This window comes from Geotrypetes seraphini, chromosome 18 (assembly GCF_902459505.1).
Source record: "Geotrypetes seraphini chromosome 18, aGeoSer1.1, whole genome shotgun sequence".
NCBI classification, from domain to species: Eukaryota; Metazoa; Chordata; class Amphibia; order Gymnophiona; family Dermophiidae; genus Geotrypetes; species Geotrypetes seraphini.
Genome location: NC_047101.1, coordinates 40,449,757 through 40,474,059, shown reverse-complemented (window position 1 = coordinate 40,474,059; position 24,303 = coordinate 40,449,757). Strand labels below are relative to the sequence as shown.

At 40.1% G+C, this 24,303-nt stretch overlaps 1 protein-coding gene across 1 annotated transcript in view; it reads left to right on the top strand.

Annotated features, from left to right (window-relative positions):
- Positions 1-24,303, top strand: part of HDAC3 (histone deacetylase 3) — a 70,568-nt gene that overhangs the window by 20,781 nt on the left and 25,484 nt on the right. The window contains exons 3-12 of the mRNA XM_033927560.1: positions 1,040-1,182; positions 4,165-4,246; positions 7,572-7,628; positions 9,614-9,669; positions 11,891-12,024; positions 14,349-14,429; positions 14,531-14,604; positions 20,341-20,405; positions 21,557-21,646; positions 22,761-22,819. Of these exons, the coding sequence (XP_033783451.1) occupies positions 1,040-1,182; positions 4,165-4,246; positions 7,572-7,628; positions 9,614-9,669; positions 11,891-12,024; positions 14,349-14,429; positions 14,531-14,604; positions 20,341-20,405; positions 21,557-21,646; positions 22,761-22,819 (841 nt within the window). The remainder of the gene's footprint in view (positions 1-1,039; positions 1,183-4,164; positions 4,247-7,571; positions 7,629-9,613; positions 9,670-11,890; positions 12,025-14,348; positions 14,430-14,530; positions 14,605-20,340; positions 20,406-21,556; positions 21,647-22,760; positions 22,820-24,303) is intronic.

The following is a 24,303-nucleotide window of genomic DNA, read 5'->3' as shown; positions in this document are numbered from 1 at the left end:
TAGCCCAAGGGTGGGCAACTCCGGTCCTCGCGGGTCGGAATCCAGTCAGGTTTTCAGGATTTCCCCAATGAATATACATTGAAAGCAGTACATGCAAATAGATCTCATTCATATTCATTGAGGAAATCCTGAAACCCGACTGGATTCCGGCCCTCGAGGACCAGAGTTGCCCACCCCTGGCTTAGCCCATCAATTTTCCTTTGGAGCAGTCTGGAGGGACTAAAGGAAAGCAAATTAACAGATGAGACCTAATTTGTCCTTACAAGCTGGGCTTTTTTTACAGTTCTTAATTACAAGATATTTTGCTTCTTAATCATTTTTTTGCTTAGTTGTCTTGTTTCTAAAAAGTTACTGGATTCCTCATTTGTTATAATTCAGCAGTATGGCCAGATTTAGATTTTAAAAAGAAATGGGATATGCATGTGGGATCTCTAGCGGGGTGAAGTCTGGGGGTGGGTCATTAGCGTGGGCAGACTTGATGGGCTATAGCCCTTTTCTGCCGTCATATTCTATGTTTCTAAGACATCATCTGTGTCTTTAACCATTTGTTTGTTTGTTATTACAAATTTTCTTTTTGCCTAAAACACAAAGTTAAAGAGCTATCTATAGCTCCCAGATGAGAGTTGGAGACGCTTTTGATTGAATGAACTTTCTTATTTTTTTTCTCTAAGCTGGACCTGTTTAGAAGCGTCTTTAAGTGTCAAAAAGGGGATTAGTGACCACTGAAGGGCTTAATTAATGAACCCCCCCCTCACATACACACACACATTCTTCCAGTGGTCACTAATCCCCCCCTCTACCCCCAAAATGTGAATAAAACATTATATACAGAAAGGGAGGAGTTAAGATGGCGACAGCCTAGGTGACAGCATTTACAGCGAGGAGTCCTACACGTGAGGAACTTTCTAATTAATGTTAGTTAATTCAGTCCTCAATATGCCTGACTTGAAAGGTCTTTATTACCTTACCCTGTTTTAAGAAATTTCTTGGAAGTTAGAAGTGGATAATAATTCTGTTAGTCTTTCTTTTTTCTGTTTAGGTTTTTAAACCCTACCAGGCGTCCCAGCATGACATGTGTCGCTTCCACTCAGAAGACTACATCGACTTTCTCCAGAGAGTGAGCCCGAACAACATGCAAGGATTCACTAAGAGCTTGAATGCCTTTAATGTGGGGGATGACTGGTGAGCATCAGCTTTACGAGGAGGAAGAACCATCTGTTCCTTGGAACCAATTAAGTTGTAACTCTTGAAACACAAACCCACTGAACCAAAGGCATTAGTTTGAAAGAGCCTCGCATAGCAGGCTACTTCTCTGTAGCTTCAGGCTATTTCAGCATGCCGAAAATTTTATCTGTTTCATTTGGGAGGCTGTGAATATTTGAAGCATCATTCTGATTGCATTAAGAAATGTATAATACTGTTTAGTTATGTAAGTAAATATTCAAATTTTTTTATCCCCCTATCCATTATATCTTGGGATGAAAATGAGAATTATAATAAATATAGTAAATACGAGATAAACATAGCACAAGTATAAGTCACATTTCAGCAACTTGAAATCGTGAATGTAACAATTATGGGCTTTCAATATATCTCAAGGTCCTGTCACCATCATGTAAATGCTATATTTACAGATGACCATATTAAATCCTCCCTCCAGAAGTTGCATTGGTTACCAAAAACCTTCCATATCCAATTTAAAATCCTAATTCATAAGAGTATACACACAGGCACCCCACACTTGATCTCTACCTCATTTACCACTACATACACCATTCCATGCTTCATGTTCCTAATATGAGAACTTCTTGCCTTTCCCTCAGCATCCTCCCATTGGTTAGAATGGACAAGGAGGACATTCTTCTTATTTTGGACAGCAGTTTTGGAACACTTTCCCCTAGAGCAAAGGAAAATACTATGCTAGATTCAAGACTTCTCCTTGTCATACAGAGAAACAACAATTTGGACATATAGGACACTCTTACTCATCTATCGGAACAATCCTAAAGTAGCTCCTTTATTACTCCTCCCCCTTCCTTTACTGAACTATCCATTCTAATAAATTACAAAAAGCATTTGTAGTTCTTTTTACACTATGCATAGGTGTAAACTTCTTTGCTTTACTTTGAAGTTAGAAAAGGAGTATATCAAGCAATAAAACTAAACTAATAAAAAAAAAAAAATCACATGTGACATTGTTCAAAATAAATTGAGGTAATCCCCCTCCCCCATTAATTTCTTCTCCTTGGGAATTTTATTCTACACTGCTGAATCAACACAGGAGAAAGCTACCTTTCTGGTTGCCACTAACTCCACATTTTTTAGTGATGGAATGCCAAGAAAGGCTTCCTTGGAGAATCTAAATTGATCCATAGAATCTCCTAGGAGCCAATGTATACCTTGATTGCATCCAAAATCTTTATCCTTCATTGAGTCTTCTACATTTTAGACCCTTTGTTTAATAGTGTTCTACAGGGATTTTTGCTCATTCATGTCCTATATAATATATTGCTCAGTGTATATATTATGACCAGAGCAGGTAAAAGTATTGGGTAAGGTAATTATGGTGTCTTGTGAAAGTCTACACATCCTTATACATTTTTCCACTTTCCTCTGTCTAAATAACTCAATTCAAAATGCATTGCAATAGAACGTTTCAGATCTACACAACGTATGCTTCAGTTTCAATGGAGGAACAACTACAGAAATACGCCTCTTTGGTTTCTTATTAAGTCTTCAAACCCTGGTTTCAAACATCCCTTAACAGAGCCCATAATTAATTAAAAGGAGCCCATCTCTGTCCACTTACAGTGGCCGAGCTGATTTAAATACTCCTGGATGAAGATTAAAGTTGTTTCGGTTTTATAAAGTCAGTTTGTAGCAGAGGTCTAAACGTGCTGAACATGGAGCTACCAAAAGAGCTCCAGAATCAAGTTATTCAAAAGGACAGACTTGGGAAAGCTTCAGAATATCCCTCGGGGCACTGTCAAGTGGAAATGATTTGGCACCACCAAGATATTCTTTGATTGATCTGTTAATAGCTGTGGATTAAGGGAACTGCTGAGGAAGATCATTGAGAGATCTAAAATAAGCTTTAAAAAAAACTACATAGAGCTTTTATTGAGACTGGGAAGAATGTTGGCTGTTCAACAATCTCAAGAGTTAGACCTGTGTGAGAAGCTGGTAAAAAGGAAGCCAGAAATGAAGAAAATACTTAGAATTCCATATAACGTTCGCTAAGAAATACTTAGGAGACACTGCCCACAAGTGAGAAAATGAAGAGAGCAAAGTACACTTCTCCCTCCAAATCCGCACAAAAGTTCCACACAAAAGACTTCTCAGGAAACTACAAAGCCATGGAATAGAGGGAGATATACTAAGATGGACAGGCAAATGGCTGGAGAACAGAAAGCAGAGAGTTTGTGTAAATCTGTGAACAAACTTCTACTTTAATGTATTTGAAAGTATATTTTTTAGACAGCAGGATGTGAAAAATACGTAAGGGTGTGATAATTCTGCAATACACTGTGCATTTATGGAGGTAGTAAAACAGCTCTTTCATGGATCTGATTGCTATGATAAGTGGTGTCAGGTCAAAAGCGCGCCGGGACAAAGGCGCGCCCAAACAATTGAGTGCAGCGCGGAGGTGTGCGCCACTCAAAATTACTGTTTTTAGGGCTCCGACGGGGGGGCGTGGGGGGGAACCCCCCCCACTTTACTTAATAGACATCGCGCCGCGTTGTGGGGGGTTGTAACCCCCCACATTTTACTGAAAACTTAACTTTTTACCTGTTTTTAGGGAAAAAGTTAAGTTTACAGTAAAATGTGGAGGGTTACAAACCCCCCATAACGCCGGCGCGATGTCTATTAAGTAAAGTGGGGGGGTTCCCCAACAAAACCCGCCGTCGGAGCCCCTAAAAACTGTAATTTTGTTTGGCGCGCGCCTCCGTCTTGCGCTTAGTTGTCGGCGCGCGCCTTTGTCTTTCGCGCCGTTGTCTATGATCCATGATAAGTAGTAGTATCTGCAAAGAAACTGGTGTATTCTCTTTTTGATTTATATAAACAGTTTCTTGAAGTTATGTGACACAAATGATAAATGGCACAGGTATGAAGTTGATTGTGTGTGAGATCAGGAAGTTATCTCTTCTGAACTCTGTTTTGCAGCCCAGTTTTCCCAGGACTCTTTGAGTTCTGCTCTCGATATACTGGGGCCTCACTACAGGGAGCAACACAGTTGAACAACAAGGTAACCCACTAAAGTTGCCATATTCCTCTTATATGCAGTCTTTTGCTAGAGAGATCTGCCGAATTTGTTTTGAGATGTCTCGATGAATTTTTCTAGCGTGTGAACACAAGATGTGCCATATTGGGTTGGACTAAAGGGCCATTAAACCCAGCATCCTCTCTCCAATAGTTTAATTTCTTATTGCACATACCTAGAAATAAGCAGTAGCTTTCCTTTATATGACGACTAATGGTTTATGGACTTTTCTTCTAGGAACTTGTCTACAACTTTTCTTAAACCCAGCCATGCTGTCTGTCTTGACCGCATCTTCCAATATTCTTACATTGAGTGGAAAAAATGCTTCCCTTATCTCCTGCTAGATCAGACTAGATGAGTGGTTATGCTTTCCAACCAGCAGAAGTAAGCAGGGAGAACTAAACTTCAAATGATGTCATCGCTAGTATGAATGGTAAACTTGCCATGATGGACTTGTGCAGCAAGATTCTATAATAAAACCTATTTGAATACTAGTGTAACCTGAAATTAGCATGCCTAACATTAGGTGCCTACATTTATGCTAGCCATAGAGCTGGTGCAAGTGCATAAATGTGGCAGAGTCATAGAAACATAGAAAAATGATGGCAGAAAAGGGCCACGGCCCATCCAGTGTGCCCACACTAATGACCCACCCCCTAACTACCTCCATGAAGAGATCCTACGTGCCAATCCCATCTTTTCTTAAAATCTGGCACGCTGCTGGCCTCAATTACCTGTTGTGGAAGATTATTCCAGCGATCAACCACCCTTTCGGTGAAGAAATATTTTCTGGTGTTGCCATGAAATTTCCCACCCCTGATTTTCAACGGATGCCCTCTTGTTGCCGTGGGTCCTTTAAGAAAAAAGAGATCTTCCTCCACCTCGATACGGCCCGTGACATATTTGTTTTTTGGGGTTTTTAAATAATTTCTTTATTCATTTTTTCATATTACAACAAGTATATCAGAAAAATTTATATGATCTTATAAATACACACTTGATTTACCTTCATAAACACTTTAAGTACAACATATATTTATATTCATATTTTATAATGTTCTAAATAATATGTAATTCATTTAATATGTATGACCAATATAAATAAAACAACCCCCCCTCCCAATCCCTCGATCATGTCTCCCCTCTCTCTGCGTTTCTCGAGTGTAAGCTGGGCCCTACCGATGTCTTACCCCGTGTGTGCCATCAAAGTTGAACAGTTATTTGCAGAATATTGGCATTTGTGCGTGCATATATGCTTATGTCATTCTAAATACACTTCTCCCTCTATATTTGCGACATTGGCACTTGCAACTTCAGTTATTTGTATTTTTTGTCTTGATGGCTCTGCCCCCCCCCCCCAAATTAAATCATCCTGGAGTGCTGAGAAAGTTCAGTTCATTTTTTTTCAGCGTGAGGGGCAAACAGCAGTATTAGAGTAAAGTGTTCAGAGAGAAAATTTTTGCACTTGCAATCGCAAATAAAAATAAGTTTTATTCGCAATTTCACGGTATTTGCAGGGGCTATACCAAAACCCCACAAATATGATATGAAAAAGTTATTTGCTCTTTTTGGTATTCGCAGGCACTCTTTGAACTTATCCCCCACAAATATGGAAGGAAAAGTGTATTTTTGTATAAAGCACACATAAATGTGAGTGCCTAGTTTATAGTGCAGAAATTGCAGGTATATACAGTAAATGAGCATCATAAAACTGTTCAACCTGATCTTCCATTGTAACCTTTGAATCTGTTATAGTCTTTAAGCTACAGAGACAGTTTAATTGCCTGAATCTCTTCTAGAAAGTCACACCATATTCTTCATGTACTCACTGGGAGAGTATCAAGAGATCAAAATGCTCCAAATAAGACTTAAGTTGTCTCACCTCCATTGCCTCTAACAACTTTGTCATAAAAGGCAGATAAGCACTCGGGCAGTATCAGTTTTTATTTGGCTGTAACCCCGTTCATGCTGTCACAGGAAGCTTGTGACTCAGTCGGTAACTTGAGTCAATGATGTCCTTTGGTGTATCCTAGGTTGCAACTCCAAACTTGGGTTTTATGACCCAGTTTAGGATCCCAACTCACAGTATAGGAAACCATTTGCTAGGGTGATAAATGTGCTCCAGTGCTCTTTAGCAGTGGGCTAATGCAACATCCCACAGCTGTTCAGATAACTTATACACACAAGCGGACCAGCTAAATATGTGCTGAATTGGCAGTGCATTTGCCATTTATACTTAAGAACATAAGAAGTTGCCTCCACTGGGTCAGACCAGAGGTCCATCTCTCCCAGCGGTCCGCTCCCGCGGCGGCCCATCAGGTCTGTGACCTGTGAAGTGGTTTCTGACCCCAAAAAACCCAACCCAAATAAAAATGTTAGGAAATATATATTTTTTATTGCCACATACACTGAACTAAGAATTTCAATGTATTATCCACAATGATAAAGGGAAGTCTTACCTTAGAAATATGATTGTTTATTTATTTAAGATCTAAATAAACCATGTGGATAAGGGTTGGCTGGTTGATAATCTGGATTTTCAGAAGGCATTTGACAAAGTAATATGTGATTGTGCTGTAATTGAAGATGTTTTTTAATGTACTTTGTCTGGAACTATTGTGAATGTTTTATAATAATAATAAGAACTTTATTTTTTCTATACCGCCACAATCTTACGACTTCTAGGCGGATTACAGTGAAGAGAGCTGGACAATCAGCGAATTACAGAATACAAATAGCGAAGATATCACTGGACAGTCAGCGAATTACAGAATACAATTAGTAAAAATACACATTTCTCAAAGTTATCAGCATGGTGTTAGTAGTTTTAAAATGGTATCTGATTAGGAGATAAATCTATCGAACAGTGCTGTCGATAAATCTATCGAACAGTGCTGTCGATAAATCTGTCGAACTGTGCTGTCTTAAATTATTGTTAACCACTTAGGGATAGGTGGTCTATAAATTTTAGAAATAAATAAGTCCTTCTTGGGAGACTGCTGAGAAAAATGAAAAAGTGATCATTTGACAAAGTCCTTCTTGGGAGACTGCTGAGAAAAAAATAAAAGATGATAGGATGGGAGGTAATGTCCACCTGAGGACTGGAAACTGACTAAACATAGGGTTGTTTATTCTAATGGCAATGAGAAATGAGTTTCTCTTAACAGGATATTCCTTCTGCCCGTCCGACTGCCGTATGAGGAGTTCTGAAACCACCTACTCAGATATTATCAAGTTAGAAGCAATCAAAAGGATAATGTCCCTTTTGAGCTGCAGTTCTTTTCAGTCCAACTCTCCATTTCTTTTGTAGATCTGTGATATTGCGATAAACTGGGCTGGAGGTCTACATCATGCCAAAAAATTTGAGGTAAAGAAAGTGTGTTTATTTAAATGTTATAGCCTGTGAGGCAATGTTTTGTAATATCACCTTTATAATTGCTAGTCAAGGAAGTGCCAATGAGAACAAAAAGAAAGACTTATGTTCAACAGTAGACTGGAGAAACCAAAAGGAAAAAAGGAGTGGATGACTCAGGAAAACTATTAAAAATAATACAAATATAAAAGCAAAGCGCTTACCGCTTGTGAAAACAAGTCATCTGTTCAGCAATGACTCATTTTGCAGAACAGACAATTCATTTTCACTACAAGCAGACTGGTTTTATGAACCGCAAGTTTTATCACATTGTTGAGCAGATGACTTGTTTTCACCACAAACTAAGCGGTTCGGTGCTTGGGCCTGTGCTCTTCAACATATTTATAAACGACCTAGAAATTGGAACGACGAGCAAGGTGATTAAATTTGCAGATGATACAAAGTTATTCAGAGTAGTAAAGACGCAGGAGGATTGCGAAGACCTGTAACAGGACATAAACATGCTCGAGAAACGGGCTGTGACATGGCAAATGAAATTTAACGTGGACAACTAAGATGATGCATGTTGGTAACAAAAATCTTATACATGAATACAGGATGTCTGGTGCAGTACTTGGAGAGACACCCCAGGAAAGAGACTTGGGAGTACTGGTCGACAAGTTGATGAAGCCATCTGCGCAATGCGCAGCAGTGGTGAAAAGGGCAAACAGAATGCTTGGAATGATTAAGAAGGGGATCACGAACAGATCGGAGAAGGTTATCATACTGCTGTACCGGGCCATGGTACGCCCTCACCTGGAATACTGCGTCCAGCACTGGTCGCCGTACTTGAAGAAGGACACAGTACTACTCGAAAGAGTCCAGAGAAGAGCGACTAAAATGGTTAAGGGGCTGGAGGAATAAGGGGCAGTGAGAGATATGAGAAACTGGGCCTCTTCTCCCTTGAAAAGAGGAGACTGAGAGGGGACATGATCAAAACATTCAAGATAATGAAGGGAATAGACTTAGTAGATAAAGACAGGTGTTCACCCTCTCCAAGGTAGGGAGAACGAGAGGGCACTCTCTAAAGTTAAAAGGGGATAGATTCCGTACAAACATAAGGAAGTTCTTTTTCACCCAGAGAGTGGTAGAAAACTGGAACACTCTTCCAGAGTCTGTCATAGGGGAAAACACCCTCCAGGGATTCAAGACAAAGACAAATTCCTGCTGAACCAGAACGTACGCAGGGAGGACTGGTCTCAGTTAGGGCACTGGTCTGACCCAGCAGCAGCAATTCTTATGTTCTTATATTTTTATTCTTTTTCATAAAGTTTTCTTGTGTCATCTAAAAAGCGCCAATATTCACAACAAAGTATTGCCTACATCGGCCATGTTGCTTTGTATGGCAAGGATATGCAGCGCAGACACTGAATTCAAGTATATGTGGTGGAACCCTCCAGTTTTTATAATATATAGTTTTTAAAGAGTTACTTTTTTTTCTCACTTATAGCATTTAAGCATGTGCAGCATTTTGTAGTGATTCCTCTAATTGGAGTGTTGGGTTTTTGTTTTTTAACTTAAGAATAATTGATTGTGTGATATCTATATAGTACCTGCAGCACTGTGCGACAGAATCTGTTTCTGGATGTCTCCTGACTCGGGCAGTATGCCAAAAAACAGTCCATCTTGGGTCCTTAACAAAGTTGCTTTCTTTATCTTTCTTTATCTTTATTTGTGGTCAACACACTTTTTTTTGTTGTAAATTTTTTGAAAAGGATGGGTAATACAAATTTAAAAGCAAATCAATACTGAATTGAAGTCTATGTGATAGAACACTCCATATTTATTTTTGCTAATATATTGTTTCTCACCAAAAAAACATTTAGGCATCTTAAATAGATTACCCCACTTTTGTCCATTTTAGTGAAATAATGTATATTGCAGTGCATACTTTATTACTGTTCTCAAAAGTTTATTTCTTGTGTTTTCTCAAACTTCAGGCTTCTGGATTTTGTTACGTCAATGATATTGTTATTGGCATTCTGGAGCTGCTCAAGTAAGACTCTCCATATACTATTTTATTTAGGGCTGATAACTTGTTTAAAGTTGATGTTTATGCAAGATCTTGAACAGTGTGAAAATGGTCAGTTCCACTGGTCTGGGAGGTATCATTGCACATGATCATTATTTTTTAAAATTCTGAATATAAATGATTTTTAAGGAGGGGATAGTGTGTACTATTAGCCAGTTCTAAATGTATGTTTGCTACATGTATTGCCTGCTCTTGTGGTAATTGATTTACAGATTGCCAGAGTTATTTCTTTCTCTTGAAGATACAAAGCCCAGAAAACAAGTCAGACTTATCATCCCTTGTTTAAACTTTATGGCGTCATACTTGACCACTGAATATAATCACTGAATATCATCCCTTGTTTAAACTTTATGCCGTCATACCAGACCACTGAATATAGTGGTCCGGCATAAAGTTTAAACAAGGGATTATAAGCCTTGAAAAAACCTTTCTTGGGTGAAACATGTTGGCTCCTATATCCCTGACAGGAAGACCACATTAAAAGCTAAGTACTTTTATAAACCAAGTATGCCCAAAGGGGTGTTATAAAAATAATAAAGTAAGAAATAAAGTTTATTATTAAAACAGTAGCTCCAGTGAGGAGAAAGCACATAAAGCCTAGGGCAGTGAAAACCTTTGAGCCCAGGTGGTACTTCTGAGGAGCTGAGGATTTGGTATTGGATGTGAGGAGTTTGCGATTTGTACTAATTTTTGGTACACATCTTGGTGATCCTCACAAAAACATTATAACAAGAAATTGAGTGCTGTATGGCTAATGGAACATACATACATTCACACACAGATACATCCAATTTTATATATATAGATATATAAGGAACAGACACCACCCCCCCTTTTTTTACCAAATTGCGAAAGTGGTTTTTAGCACCAGCTGGCACGCTGAATGCTCTGCGCTGCTCCTGACGCTCATAGAGTTCTATGAGCGTCGGTAGCAGCGCAGAGCACTCAGCACGCCTGCCGGTGCTAAAAAACACTTTCGCAGTTTGGTAAAAGGGAGGGGAAAGTTAAGCATATCAAGAAGTCAGTACGTTTCCACTGACCAGAACACAGCAGATCATACTACCAGGTCTGTTCTGACAGCCCACCTAATAACAGGCAACATAGCTAACAGGTCCAGACTTCCCTGTAAATTACAATAACATATCCACAGCCTTGTGGATTCTGAATCTGACAGAAGTCCAGCTACAACATAACCTTGGAACTGGCGTCAATCTAGGGGTATAGCACTTCAACTTTTCACCCAAAGCCAGCTCCAATTACACACCAGTGCTTGCAGTCAAATTTATATCTGCTCTGAAGAAGATGTAAACGTGTGTGTGGACTCTATATGCACATCTGTGTGTTTTTTTACTCTCTTGAATAATTTTTAATAGCAAAACCATGGCCAGAGGTATCGGTATAGCTTTGCTTTAGCAGCTTGGAAATAACTTACCGCCTGAAGTTGGATCCAGCATATACCAATACTCATTATTAATTAGCAGTTCTTTGTGATAAGTTTTTGTTTGATAGTGCAATAGATAAAAGTCCTCTACGTAAGAACAATATCTTCTACGGCACATTTATTGGATAATATTCAAAAAGATTATTCTTGTTATACAGTATATCTTTTTATGTACCATCTTTTTGAGATCAGATGGAGCATTCTGCTACAGAAAGCAGGGTAGGAGAATTTTATGGTGTTTCGATAGACAAATACTTAAGCTTGAACTCACCTCTGCAGTACAAAATAAATATAAGGCATATTTATAATTTTGGGGGGAGCCTCGCTTTTTTTCTTTTAAGTGTAATGATGATTTGAAATATGTGATGTGAGTCAATGAAGGTTGTGTTTAACTCCTCCATCCTTATCTCCTTCTGGCCCATTAGACTCCCAGAACTGCTGCTTCCCAATTGTGAGCTTTCCAAGCCTCCCGCACCATCCCTGCATTCATATTTGTGCTTCAACCAGGCCCTGTCCTTTGCCTTCTCCACTTCCATTCTTGTGATTTTGGAAGGAGCATGTGTATGATAGCACACAGTGTTTCCAAGCTGTTACAGCCACAGCCACTGAGCATGTTCTTTGTTGGCCATGTGCCTTAGGAACTTGAACATATTTTATGTAGGGAATGAATTTTATGATGCTTTGTGTCATAGACCTTGCAACAATACATATTCTGCAGTTGTTCAATCCTCTCTATTCCAACAGGTATCACCCTCGTGTTCTTTATATTGATATTGACATTCACCATGGTGATGGTGTTCAGGAGGCTTTCTACCTTACAGACCGAGTAATGACGGTGTCCTTCCACAAATATGGAAACTATTTTTTCCCTGGCACAGGTACAATCTAGTCGTAAACAAGATGCAGTTTATCACAGAGTTCAAGGGTTTTATGATCCCACTATACTAAATTTGCTATTCTAGTTTAATAGGGGTGTCATTCTGGACAGTAGGGTATTCTCCCCATGCCCACGAACCGTGCAAAAGGAATCCACTCCAGGTTTTCAACTCCTCCTCTTTCTACCGAGGGACTCTGCAATCTCCTTCAATTTTCCTTCTGAACGTGAGCCAGAAGGTGTCTTTCTGATCTGCTCTCTCTATTTTTTTTGTATTTTTCATGTTTTTTTTCAGCTATAGGTGCACCAGAAACCTCCAGTACGGGGGTAAGTTCTTCCTGTGTGGAGAAGAAACAGATTTGGGTCTGCAGCTGGCAGGTTAATCCCTTGGGGGCCTGTTTAGCCAGCCTGCAGAAATCTTTGTGGAACTCAGTGACCTTATCCCTAATAGCTTAGCTCTTCTACTGAATCACAGGGGCTTGAGTGCAGACTGTTAGGCATCCGCAGGGGGCTCAGCGGGGGCTCTTCAGGGTGCCGGCTGCAATTTCACCTCCCCCTCTTCATACAGCATTAGAACGCAAAGAATACTCAGATGTAGTCATTACTACTCAGAGCCAGGAAGCCTGCAACAGTCTCTGCTTATGCTAAGACATAGGAGATTTTTCAGCACTGGTGCACAATAGAAAAGGTGGAGCCGTTTAGTGCTTTGATCTTGATGATGCTGGTTTTCCTCCAAGCAGGTCTCGACAAAAGGCCTCGCGGTGGTGGGCCATTCATGTTTCAGAGCCCGAGAACACAAAGCTCCTCTGATTTCTCATCCAGACAGCGAGCTTCCTAAAAGGCTCAGACCACCAGGAAAGCAGCTGTTTCCATCATGGAACCTTAATGTAGTTCTGCATGGTCTCAGTCAGGCTCTGTGCAAGCCTATTCAAGAGGCCTCCATGATGGACTTCACTGTCAAAACCATTTTCTTGTGGCCACAGCAGGAAGATTCTCAGAGCTACAGGCGCTGTCATGCAGGGAGCCCTTCCTCAAGATTATGGAGGCGGGAGTTTCCCCATGCATGGTCCCATCCTTTTTGTTGAAAGTCATTTTGACATTTCATATCAATCAAAAAGTAAGATTACCAGCATTCCAGACCACAGGGTCAAAGAAAAATGATCAGACTCTGAGGAAGCTGGGAGAGTTCTCTTATGGTTTCTAGAGGTTGCTAATGAGTTCTGACTGTTTGACCATCTGCTTGTGCTCATCAGTCAAGCTAGATGTAGCAGACCAGTGTTCAAGGCTACCATTTCAAGATGGATTTGCATGGTCATCTCATCAGTATATATTGCTGGTCTCCTTGGAAGTGCATTCAACAAGAAGTGTGGTGGCTTCTTGGGTAGAAGCTCAGGCGATTTTGCCCAAGGAGATTTGTAGGGCAGCAACCTGGTCCACACTGTATATGTTTTCCAAGTTCTATAGAGTGGACGTGGCAGCACTGAAGGACATCGTGTTTGGGTCCTCAGTGTTGCAAGCAGGCTCAGAAGTCCCACCCTAGATTTTTGTGTCATTCTGGAGCCCTGCTCTGTTAGTTATTTCTCCATCTGCCTACTGTATGAATCAGACAGTTCAAGTCAAAGCTGAGATTTTGATGTCAGTCAGCCCTCAAGGATATGAAGAATAATGTATTGCTATAGCACATTTGGAATGCTTGGACTCCAAAAATGTTTCTGATTGGTATGGTTATTCTGAAGTTTGGATTGTTCCATGGCAATGTTTAACATGTTTGTTATACTTTCAGAGCAGAACAGCACTGTATTTTGAGGAGTCTCCCTGTACTCCACCTTCTTATGTATCTGTACATAGGGCTATCGCCTGCTTTGGTACAAATTGAAGGGGACAGTAGAGCCCTCGGTAGAAGGAGGAGTAAAAAACCTGGAGTGGATTCCTTCTGCATAGCTTGCGAGCATGAGGAGAATACCCTACTGTCTAGAATGACACACCTATCTACTAGAAAAGATATTAGCAAGGTAAGAATTTAATCTCTTTTTATACCTTATTAGCAAAGGTTGAAGTTGCCATGAGATAATCTGATATAGTCATTTTAAAGATTCTAAACAACTAGGATAACCTAATAAATGGGTAGGAAGCATTTTTAAAAACTTATAGCATTGTTCTGATGCTGAAGGATCTGTGCAAAAAACTTGTGGCAGAGAGAATTATTACCTAATGAGCGAAAAGGTTAGGCTTCATGACTTATCTAAACTTTGTATGAATACTGATTCTGTATCTGTAGTTTAATGATCATGACATTGGTGCCTTACTATGTTTTATTTCTTGCACTAGGTGACATGTACGAGGTTGGAGCAGAAAGTGGAAGGTATTACTGTTTGAATGTCCCACTGAGAGATGGTATTGATGACCAGAGTAAGTCAGTCTTCTGCTGAAGGGCTCACCTCACGGGTTCTGTCTTTCTTCCTTTGCTTTCTTTATTATACTGTGCATGTGTGTTTCTTTATTGCTTCCAGGTTACAGACACCTATTTCAGCCAGTCATTAAGCAAGTTGTGGATTTTTACCAGCCAACCTGTATAGTGCTACAGGTAAGAGAGCACAGGCTTTCCATGATGATCCCTTTTTTTTCATGTATGAGTGTTTGTGCAGTTGAGTTTCTCTTTAGTTCTAATGGGGCCAATGTGACCAATCAGGCATACATTTCATGTTTACTGTTAAGCTTTGGCACAGCATGCTACTGTGCAGTTGTGCCAGAAAGTTAAACTTCTGACTCCGTTTTAAATATTCATGTGCCTTGCTTCTTCAAAATGGTCAACTTACAGAAAGACTGAATAAATAGCAAGATTAAATAGTGTTTTGCCTCTTGTAACCTCAAACCTCTCCAAACTCCAAAGAGTAGTAGAAAACTGGAATGCTCTTCCGGAGTCTGTTATAGGGGAAAACACCCTCCAGGGTTTCAAGACAAAGTTGGACTCATTTGGAGCACTGGTCTTGACCTAGGGGCTGCCACGGGAGCAGACTGCTAGGCAGGATGGACCACTGATCTGACCCAGCAGTGGCAATTCTTATGTTCTTAACTGCCCACCAAGAGCCTCAAGATTGAGCTCTCAGTATCAAGAATTCCTTGCAGAGGAACTCTCCTCCCTTCTAAAGGCCCATGCAGTTGAACCTGTTCCACCAGAAGAGGAAAAGAGATTCTCTTCCCAGTATTTCCTCATGCCCAAGAAGATAGTGGAATTTAGTTCCATCCTATTCCTAAGGGCCCCAAACAAATATCTGGTCAAAGAAAAGTTCAGGATGATTTCTCTAGGCTCCTTTTTCCCCATGATTCAGGCAAATGATTGCTAATGCTCTCTGAACTTAAAGGATGCTGACACCTACATTAAGATATGAGCCAGTCTCCAGAGGTATCTCAGATTTTGAGTAAGGAAACACCACTACTTGTACAGCATTTTGCCATTTGATCTTGTGTCCACACCTAGTGTGTTGACAAAATGTGGCTGTAGTCAACAAATTGCTGTGCAGACTGGGAGCTTACTTGTTTCCTTATCTGGACAATTAGCTATTAAGAGCACATCAAGGGAATGTATTCAAGAATCATTGTAAATCACCTTGACTTGTATCACAAATTAGGTGGTATATAAAGTTCCTGAATAAACACAATTACAAACCCCCTGCTCTCTGCTCAGCAATTGAAATACATAGGAGCCTGCTAGACATGGTTCAGGCTCAAGCCTACCTTCCTCAGGTAAGTTGCATGCTCTCATTTTCATTGCATCTTAAATTCAGAGCAGCCAGCAAGTCACAGCTTGACAGAATAGTTCTCATGTATCCTAAGTTCCTTCCTAAGGTAGTGTTGGAGTGATTGTGGACTACGTAACAGTTGAAACAATGTTATTTTATTTTCCTACAAAAATTATTTCAACATAATTTGATTTGTGGTGGAAACTGTTTATTTCGAATAAAAAAATGTAGTGTTGGAGTTCCATCTTAATCAGTCAGTTGTTCTTCCAACATTTTTCTCAAAACCTCATGCCCATTCTGGTGAAAGCCTTTTATCTAGAGTGGACTAAAGCCTATAGACAGTCCACACAGCTGTTATTTTTTTTTTACATAGACAGGATGAAGACAGCCAATGGAAAATGTACTTTATCCAGTTGGTTAGCAGATTGCATCTCCTTCACCTATACCTAGGCTGGGCTGACTCTAGAGCAGTGTTCTTCAATGCAAGGCCTGGGGGCCAATGGCGGCCCCTGGAGACCTTTGAGGTAGCCCCCATCATCTTTCTGGGGGGGGGGGTGTTCTGCTGCTATCTGCCTCTTTAATCAAGCTCATGACAGAAAGGGGAAATTTGATGGGAGAAGAGCCACATGCTTGAAGAACAAGATATTTCTAATAGACAAAGAGAATGCATTTGGAAATGTTCTCTCCTTTAAGGATACTCCTCAGTGAAAAGTTTGAAGGTAGACTGATGGAGATAGATGTCATTGACATTCTGGTCAACAGTGTCATAGCCCTACATGGGAAGATATTAGAGGCTCTCCTTCAACCTGTTGGATCTAAAATGGCCCTGACTTAACAATTAGTGAAGACCACTGCTCTAGAGGGTCAGTTCATAGCTCACAATGTTAGAGCCATGGCCATATCTGTAGCCCATTTGAGATTAGCCTCCAGTGAGGAGCTTTGCAGAGCTGTGATGGGGTCTTCAGGCCACATATTCACATCTCTTTACTGCCTTCAGCAGAATTTCCAGCACATCTGGTTTGGTAAGACATTTGTTTAGAGTCTAGAATCAAACTCTATTTTATATAAAATTTATAGCCTGCTCTAATCTCCAATCAGATTCTAGGCAGATAATAATATTTAAGAGCGGGTGCTGAAATGTTCTCAACCCAACCAACGTCCTAAATTCTGAGTGTTATTTTGCCACTGTAGCTGAAAAAAGTGTTATTTTATTTTATTTTGCAAAGTGCTAATTTGCAGAATCATAATGCTATGTTTTAACATTGTTTCAAATCACTGATTGAACCATGTCAGTGAATAGTGTAGAATTTTTAAGTATGGAACTCTGAGCTGTTATGAAGTTCCTATTCCTGAAGAAAAATACCCCAAAGGAAATCCTTGAATATATGATGCAAACATTGAGTGACAAATACCCATCATACTCCACAGTGAAGAAGTGGTGTGCAAGATTTTGGAGATTTTGAGACCGACAATGCAGCAAGGTCTGGGAGGCCTCAAACAGTATTAGCTCCTGAAATTGTTGACCATGTCCATGACTTGATTTTGGCAGATCAGCAGATATTGGCTATAACAATTGCTGAGACACTACAGATATCCAGTGGACATGTTGGGCGTATAATTCATGAGCAGCTGGGTATGCAGAAGCTGTCATCCAAGTGGGTGTCCAAATGTTTGAATGCTGATAAGAAATGACATTAAGTGGATACTTCCAAGTTGATTTTGCAGCATTTTTAGTGAGCTGGTGCCAACCTTTTGGAATGACTAGTTACTGTTGATGAAACATGGTTGCACCACTACGATCCTGAGACAAAAACAACAGTCGATACAATGGTGGCCGCAGGTTCTCCAAGGCCAAGGGAATTCAAGACCCAAAGGTCAACAGGAAAGGTTATGGCCACAGTGTTTTGGGATCATGAAGGTGTTGTAATGACTATCTTCTAAGGGGCCAAACAGTTAATGCAGAATACTGTAACTTGCTGTGCCAATTAACGGAGGCATTGAAAGAAAAAAGGAGAGGGAAACTGTAGAAAAGAGTTCTCTTTTTGCAAGACAATGTACCCGCTCAAAAGGCGGGTAAAATGATTAGATGTTGTGATGCAGTTGGGTTTTCAATAAATAGACCATCCACCCTGCTCACCAGATCTTGCGCCATCTGATTATTTTCTTTTTTTCAAATCTTAAAAAGAGTTTAAAAGGGTGACAATTTTTGAGTGATTTGGGGGTGATTGCAGTATCGGAGCAGTATTTCAATGACCAGATATCAGAGTATTTTTTTGTAAGGGTTACACAAACTTCAGACATGATGTGCCAAGAATCTTGTTGCAGTACCTGGTAGTCACCAACAAGTTTTGCCTCTCTGACCACCTGTTTGTTTTGCTAGATGCTGCCCGCAAGGGTAGAAGCAGTGCATCTTCTAAGGTCATTATTTCTAGGTGGTTCTGTATGGCCACCTCTGCGGCTTATGTGGCGTCTGGAAATAAGCCCCCCTTGTGGTGCGGGCTCATTCTACCAGAGGTGTTTTGTCCTCTTGGGAAGAGTTGTCAGCTGTTTCTCTGGACAAGATTTTCAGGACTGCTACCTGGTACTCCTTGCATACATTCACCAACTTTTACAGGATCGATGTGATAGCCAAGCAGGATGCAGCTTTTGGTACCTCTGTTTTGGCAGCAGGCTCATTAGTCCCACCCTGAATTTTCGGGACTGCTGTTATGTCCCACTGGTCCTGGAATAAAGTAGGATTGTACAAGAACAAAAGATTAGGTTCTTATCTTTGCTAATCTTCTTTTTTGTAAATCCACACTTTATTCTGGGAACCCACCCTATTCCCTGCTGATTCGCCGAATGTCTGCCTTTACATGTACTGGTAAGCTGGATTTCTGTTTTCTGACTAGCCTTTATAAGAGTGTCATCAGAATGGGTCAAGCACCTAGTTTTGGGGATCCCTAGTTTAGACGCCCCCTTGAGACAGTGCAGGCTTGTAGCACTGTTTTGTTGTTTAGTTTTCTAATGTTTTATGACATGTTTTCTCATTGTTGCAATTGTTGATATGAGTAGAATTGACTTGTAAGCTTTATTCCAACACAGCATATAGTAAACAATGACCAAAAACTTTCTATAAACTCAGTCTAATTTGTTCTAGAACCTCTGTTCTAGAACCTGCTTCTATTCAAACTTTAATTCATTCGCTGATCAACTCACACATAGACTACTGCAATTCTCTATACCATGGAATAATTCAAAAGGAAATTCGTCGACTGCAACTGATTCAAAATACCACGATTAAACTCATCTATAAAGCCAAAAAATACGACCATGTCACGCCGCTTCTTCGAGAATCACATTGGTTGCCAGTCTCACATAGAACAGCTTACAAAATACTCCTACTTGTTTTTAAAATTTAGTTCTACCACTCACTTACCTTCTTAAATAAATATCTTATCTCACATACCCCTTCTAGGGCCCTCAGATCTTCCGATCAGAACTTACTGACGGTTCCCTTGATCAAAGACCTCTATTATACCAGAAATACTATCTTTTCCACAACAGCCCCTTCCCTCTGGAATGCAATGCCACCACATCTCCGCCATGAAAACTCTTACCAAATTTAAAAACAACCTCAAAACATTTCTGTTCAAAGATGCATACCAAAACTGCAGTTAAGAATCCTTTCCAAGGAAAAAAAAAAAAGAGAACCGCTTCTAAGAAGCGACCTCCCTTTCCTCCTGTATTCTCCTCCCTCTCTTCCCTTCCTCTTATTTCGATGTAATTAAAATCTCCCTCCCCCCTCAGCTCCTCTTGTATCTTACATGTCTAAACTTTGACCCTGTCTAGGCTACAACTTGACTTATTTTATTTCAATTTTTTATGTTTTATAAATTTTTAATATTTTAAACCGGCCAGATACCTGTGATGGTCGGTATACCAAATTATAAATAAACTTGAAACGAACACACAGTGCGGTAGATTTTTATGTACTGTTGTATGTTTACTATATGTTGGATTGAAATAAAGCCTACATCAGCCACATTTTCCACACTTTCCTTGCTATATTTGTTTAAACACCATAGCACATTACTATAGATTGGCTTTGTAACTTACCCTTGATTTTCCTAATATAATATCTTGCAACTCACTTGTAAGTTTCTCCTGACCTACATTTGGGTCCTGATGAACAGTTTTAGAACCATTGCCCTCAACCCAGTCCCAGGCTTTTGGGATATTCACAATGAATGTGTAACCCCTACTTCTATTGTATGCCTCTCTTATCATATGCATATTCATTGTGGATATCCTGAAAACTCAGCTGACTTCTGTATTTCACAAATGATTTGAGCACCAATGCTCCAGAAGGATGAGGGTGTGACACAGCAGCAGTATCCATGCATACCACAATTGCATTAGAATTTAAATAATGTCACGAGTTAACACTCAAAAATATGGACATGGTGCCCAGTTTCTAAGTGTGACAGCTGTCCTGTAATGACTGAAGTACAGTTTTAACCCTTTGACAGAACAACAAATGTAATATAAACACCTGTGCTGAGCTGAAAGTTGCAGTCTGCTTTGTTTTTCCTTTGCAGTGTGGTGCTGATTCACTTGGCTGTGATCGACTAGGTTGCTTTAATCTCAGCATTAGAGGACATGGGTAAGTTTTGGGAGATGCAGGATAAGATATTACTGTAAAATATTCTGGATAGAGGTCTTCTACCAAGCACATAATCAATAAAATGTATAACATATAATTTAATTATTATGTATATAATATAAATGCAATTATCACATTTTATATTATGCATTTTATTTCTATTATTACATTGTAATATCTACAGTATATTAACACAACTCACCATGATGCAGAATCAGTGGGAGCCTTGAGCTTGTTTCCCTGCAACTAGACAGTCCCATCTGGGGATGATGGGAGACAGTGACACCCGAAGTGTGTTCCTCTCCTCCAGTTTCTATCTCTCCCTTTCCATCCAGCACTATCCTACTCCATGCTCTTTTCTCCAGCCCTCCCATGCTGTTTCTCCAGCCCTCCTCCCTCCCTGCATGCTGTTTCTCCAGCCCCCTTCGGGATGTTTCTCCAGCCCTCTGCCCTCCCTTCCTCCATGTTGTTTCTACAGCCCTCTCTCATGCTGTTTCTCCCTCCTTCCCTCCATACTGTTTCTCCCCTCCCCTCATAACCTCTCTGTCTGGGTTTAGCTGGCTTTCCCAACTCCTCCACCTACCTCCTCCCTGCTGTAGTTGAATCTTTAGGTAGCTGACAGCAGCAACGAGGTGAGCCTGCTGTTGCTGGCTTGCCCCAGAAGCCGCCTCTGCAGCAACTTTCTGTTCCCATGTAGGCGGGACTTGCAGAAAAGCAGTTTCCAGGGCAGGTCAGTGGTAGCAGGCTTACCTCGTTGCTGCTACTGGCTACCTGAAGATTCAGTTACAGTGGCCGGGCCCGGGAAAGAGATGGATGGGGGAGTTGGGAGTGCTGGCTTAACCTGGACAGACTCCCCATTTTTCCAAAAAAACGTCCAGGCACCTGGACAGTTCTCGAAAAAGAGAACATGTCTAGTTTGTCCTGGACATCTGGTAACCCTATCTGTGTGGCCTGGTTTGGCATAGCCCATGGCCCAGTAGCGATCCGCAGTTCTAGTTAGTCTGTATACTCTCATCCAGTGAGAGTGGAATCCTTCGCATTTTCTGGTTCCTTGGTTTACTTAGAATGTTTAGTGTTGTGATTTTCTTAAGGAATTGATTGTATAATCGAGTTTATTGCCATGCTGTGATTTTCTTTTGTTGCTGTTATAGAGAGTGCGTGCAATATGTGAAAAGCTTCAACATTCCACTGCTGGTTTTAGGAGGAGGTGGTTATACTGTGCGGAATGTAGCCAGGTGTTGGTGAGTAAACATCATATTCTCTTTAAAAGCTACTTCCAATCCACACAAATCTGATCTTGTCTGAGGTGAAGAACGAAGATGGAAGTGGTTCCTGCAAGGCTCACACAGGAGTGTACAAGCCTCTCGGTGACTCACCCAGAGTCCTCTTAGATATCCAGCACTGGCCCTGACCCTTGTTGTAGTTGGTGAAGATCTCCAAGCACCATCTGCTGAGGATGTCCTCCAAACGTGACTTGAACTCCCTTCCTTCTACCATGCATGGCAGTCACTGGCAATATCCTTGAGCCATTGAGGTGCCAGCATCTGTGGTTCAGGGATGTTGCTGCTGCCTGCCAAGCTTGGTAAAAGGGAACTTTGACCACCTTCTGAGGAAGTCTTCAGCTGACAGAGCTTATCAGCTAGAGTATTTATATTTTATATTTACATTAAAAGCTCTGCCAGAGACCCATTTACAAAGTATATATTTTTCTCAATATTTCCAAATTATTAAAGTGTTGTTGCTTATTTGGATCTGTTCATTGGGAAGAATACATATTTTGTAAATGAATCTCTGCCAAAGCCTCTAACGTACTTCAGTAGCATAATTAAATGAAATAACTACTTCTGAAGGTTATGGGGATAGGTAGGGATGAAAGAGACTACTTACAACGACGAGCGAAGATAGCATGGATTTTAGTGGGGAAAGGTTTGAGGGAATGAGAAGTGGTAGGAGGAGCTGCAAAGCCCGAGTAAGACTTAGGTCTTTGTTTGCTCTGGGACTTTTGTGACACCAGGGTCATCAGTTGCTAAAATTATAATTAATAATAATATTTCAGCTAAAAGAAGGAGATTTCAAATTACTCCCTGGGACCTCTGTGTCCTAAGGGAGAGGATCAAGTTAGAGAGTAGTAAAGCACAAGGTCTAGGGCAGTCTCGCCAGTTTGTCGTACTCTAGGGGACCATAACTGGTTCTCTCTCAACAGTTTCTTGCATTTGGAGATGGACTCTAGATAGCCTTGGCTATTTTATAAGTATAGTGTGTGCTTTCATGCAGTAATTGTTTTCTGTCAGTCTTTAAGCTAGTGCTGAATAGCCCCATTGTTTCTCTGAATTCAGCCAGTTACTCTCATTTCAGGACCTATGAAACATCTCTGCTGGTGGATGAGACGATTAGCGAGGAACTCCCATATAGTGGTGAGTGAGCAGAACAGGGAAGTAGGTTGCTACTACATTTGTCAACCCATGCTAAAACTGGATAAATTTGACTGCTCGTTATAATCCTAGAGTAACTCAAACTTAGAAACCAGTTTTGATAGATTCCACACAATCATGACATGGTATATAAAATTTGAGCCTCTTACTGGCCTTTGAATTATTTCCAGTGTTTTCTGCTTCCTAGGATTCAGTTCCTACACATTTCACTAACATTCCATAGTACCTTTGTTCCAATCTCATACATTTTTTGCAGAAACTGCTAATTGTATCAAATTGTGTGCCCTTTTTGATATTGAAATTGCTTTTATAAAATATTTTTTAGACCAACATAACAGGTACAATACATTTATCAAGTAACAATTTCAAATTCTACTATATGACATTTCTAAACTAGTATAAATGGTACAGTAACAGATAATGACAGTGGTCATATGATATAAAATGAACCCCCCCTGTATTATCAAGTTTCCCTACAGGTACATAATATCTTCTTTGAGGCTGTGGCATGAAAAGTATTTAAAATAATTTCAGCTGTTGTTGGCATACTGCTCATGGTGGCTTATAGTAAACATACAATACTGTGCAAACAATACATAAATCAATGGAAAATGAATCAAAAGTAGTAAAAATTAAACTAAGCCAATATGATATGATCATATTCCAGTAACTCCAGCAAGGGGGAGGGTTAGGAGTTGCTCACACTTAACCCAAAGTGTAGCCCTATAGCTAGTGGAGTTTTCATATAGAGTCCTATCAGGTCATTCACTACTAGGAACAATTTTGAAGCTTAAAACTTTGGGATCTGATCTTATGACATCTGGAGGTTTAGCAGAGCTGATTTTGCTTGTCCCCCAGTAGGCAGTATAAATGACTCAGGATAGGGCAGTTTTCTATCTAAACCTACTACTACTACTATTAATTATTTCTATAAACCTATCATGGAAATATCATGAAATTGAAAGTAATCTGTGTCAAAAGGTGTTATGTTAACTCAGTCTGTGAATATTGCAATTCCAGATGTCTTTAGAGTGCTTAGATGCATATATTGATTTGTGGTATATCAAACTTGAAATTTCTAAAGTTGTGGTTAACATCCAGTAAAGATCATTTAAGTTGCCTCTTGCTATAGTTCCCCAAAAGAATAAATTAACTTTGTCTTGGAAAAAAAACTGCCAACTTTCTTTATATGTATGCCTGAATGAAATTAACTGTAGAATGCTTTGAAGTATTGCACAGATGCATAATTTTGTTTTTTTCACTAAAGTGGCTTTCGCAAACTTGTATCCATAGGAACCCTGATGTCTCTTGATTTTCAGTCAGATTGTCTGTCCTCTGCAGTACATGAAGACTTGATTTGATCTTCAAATCTGAAAATAATTTGCTAGGAAATTATAGAATTTCCTTTTCATATAAAATATGATCGTTATGTCTATTGTGATGAATGCTGATGGATTTTTGTGACA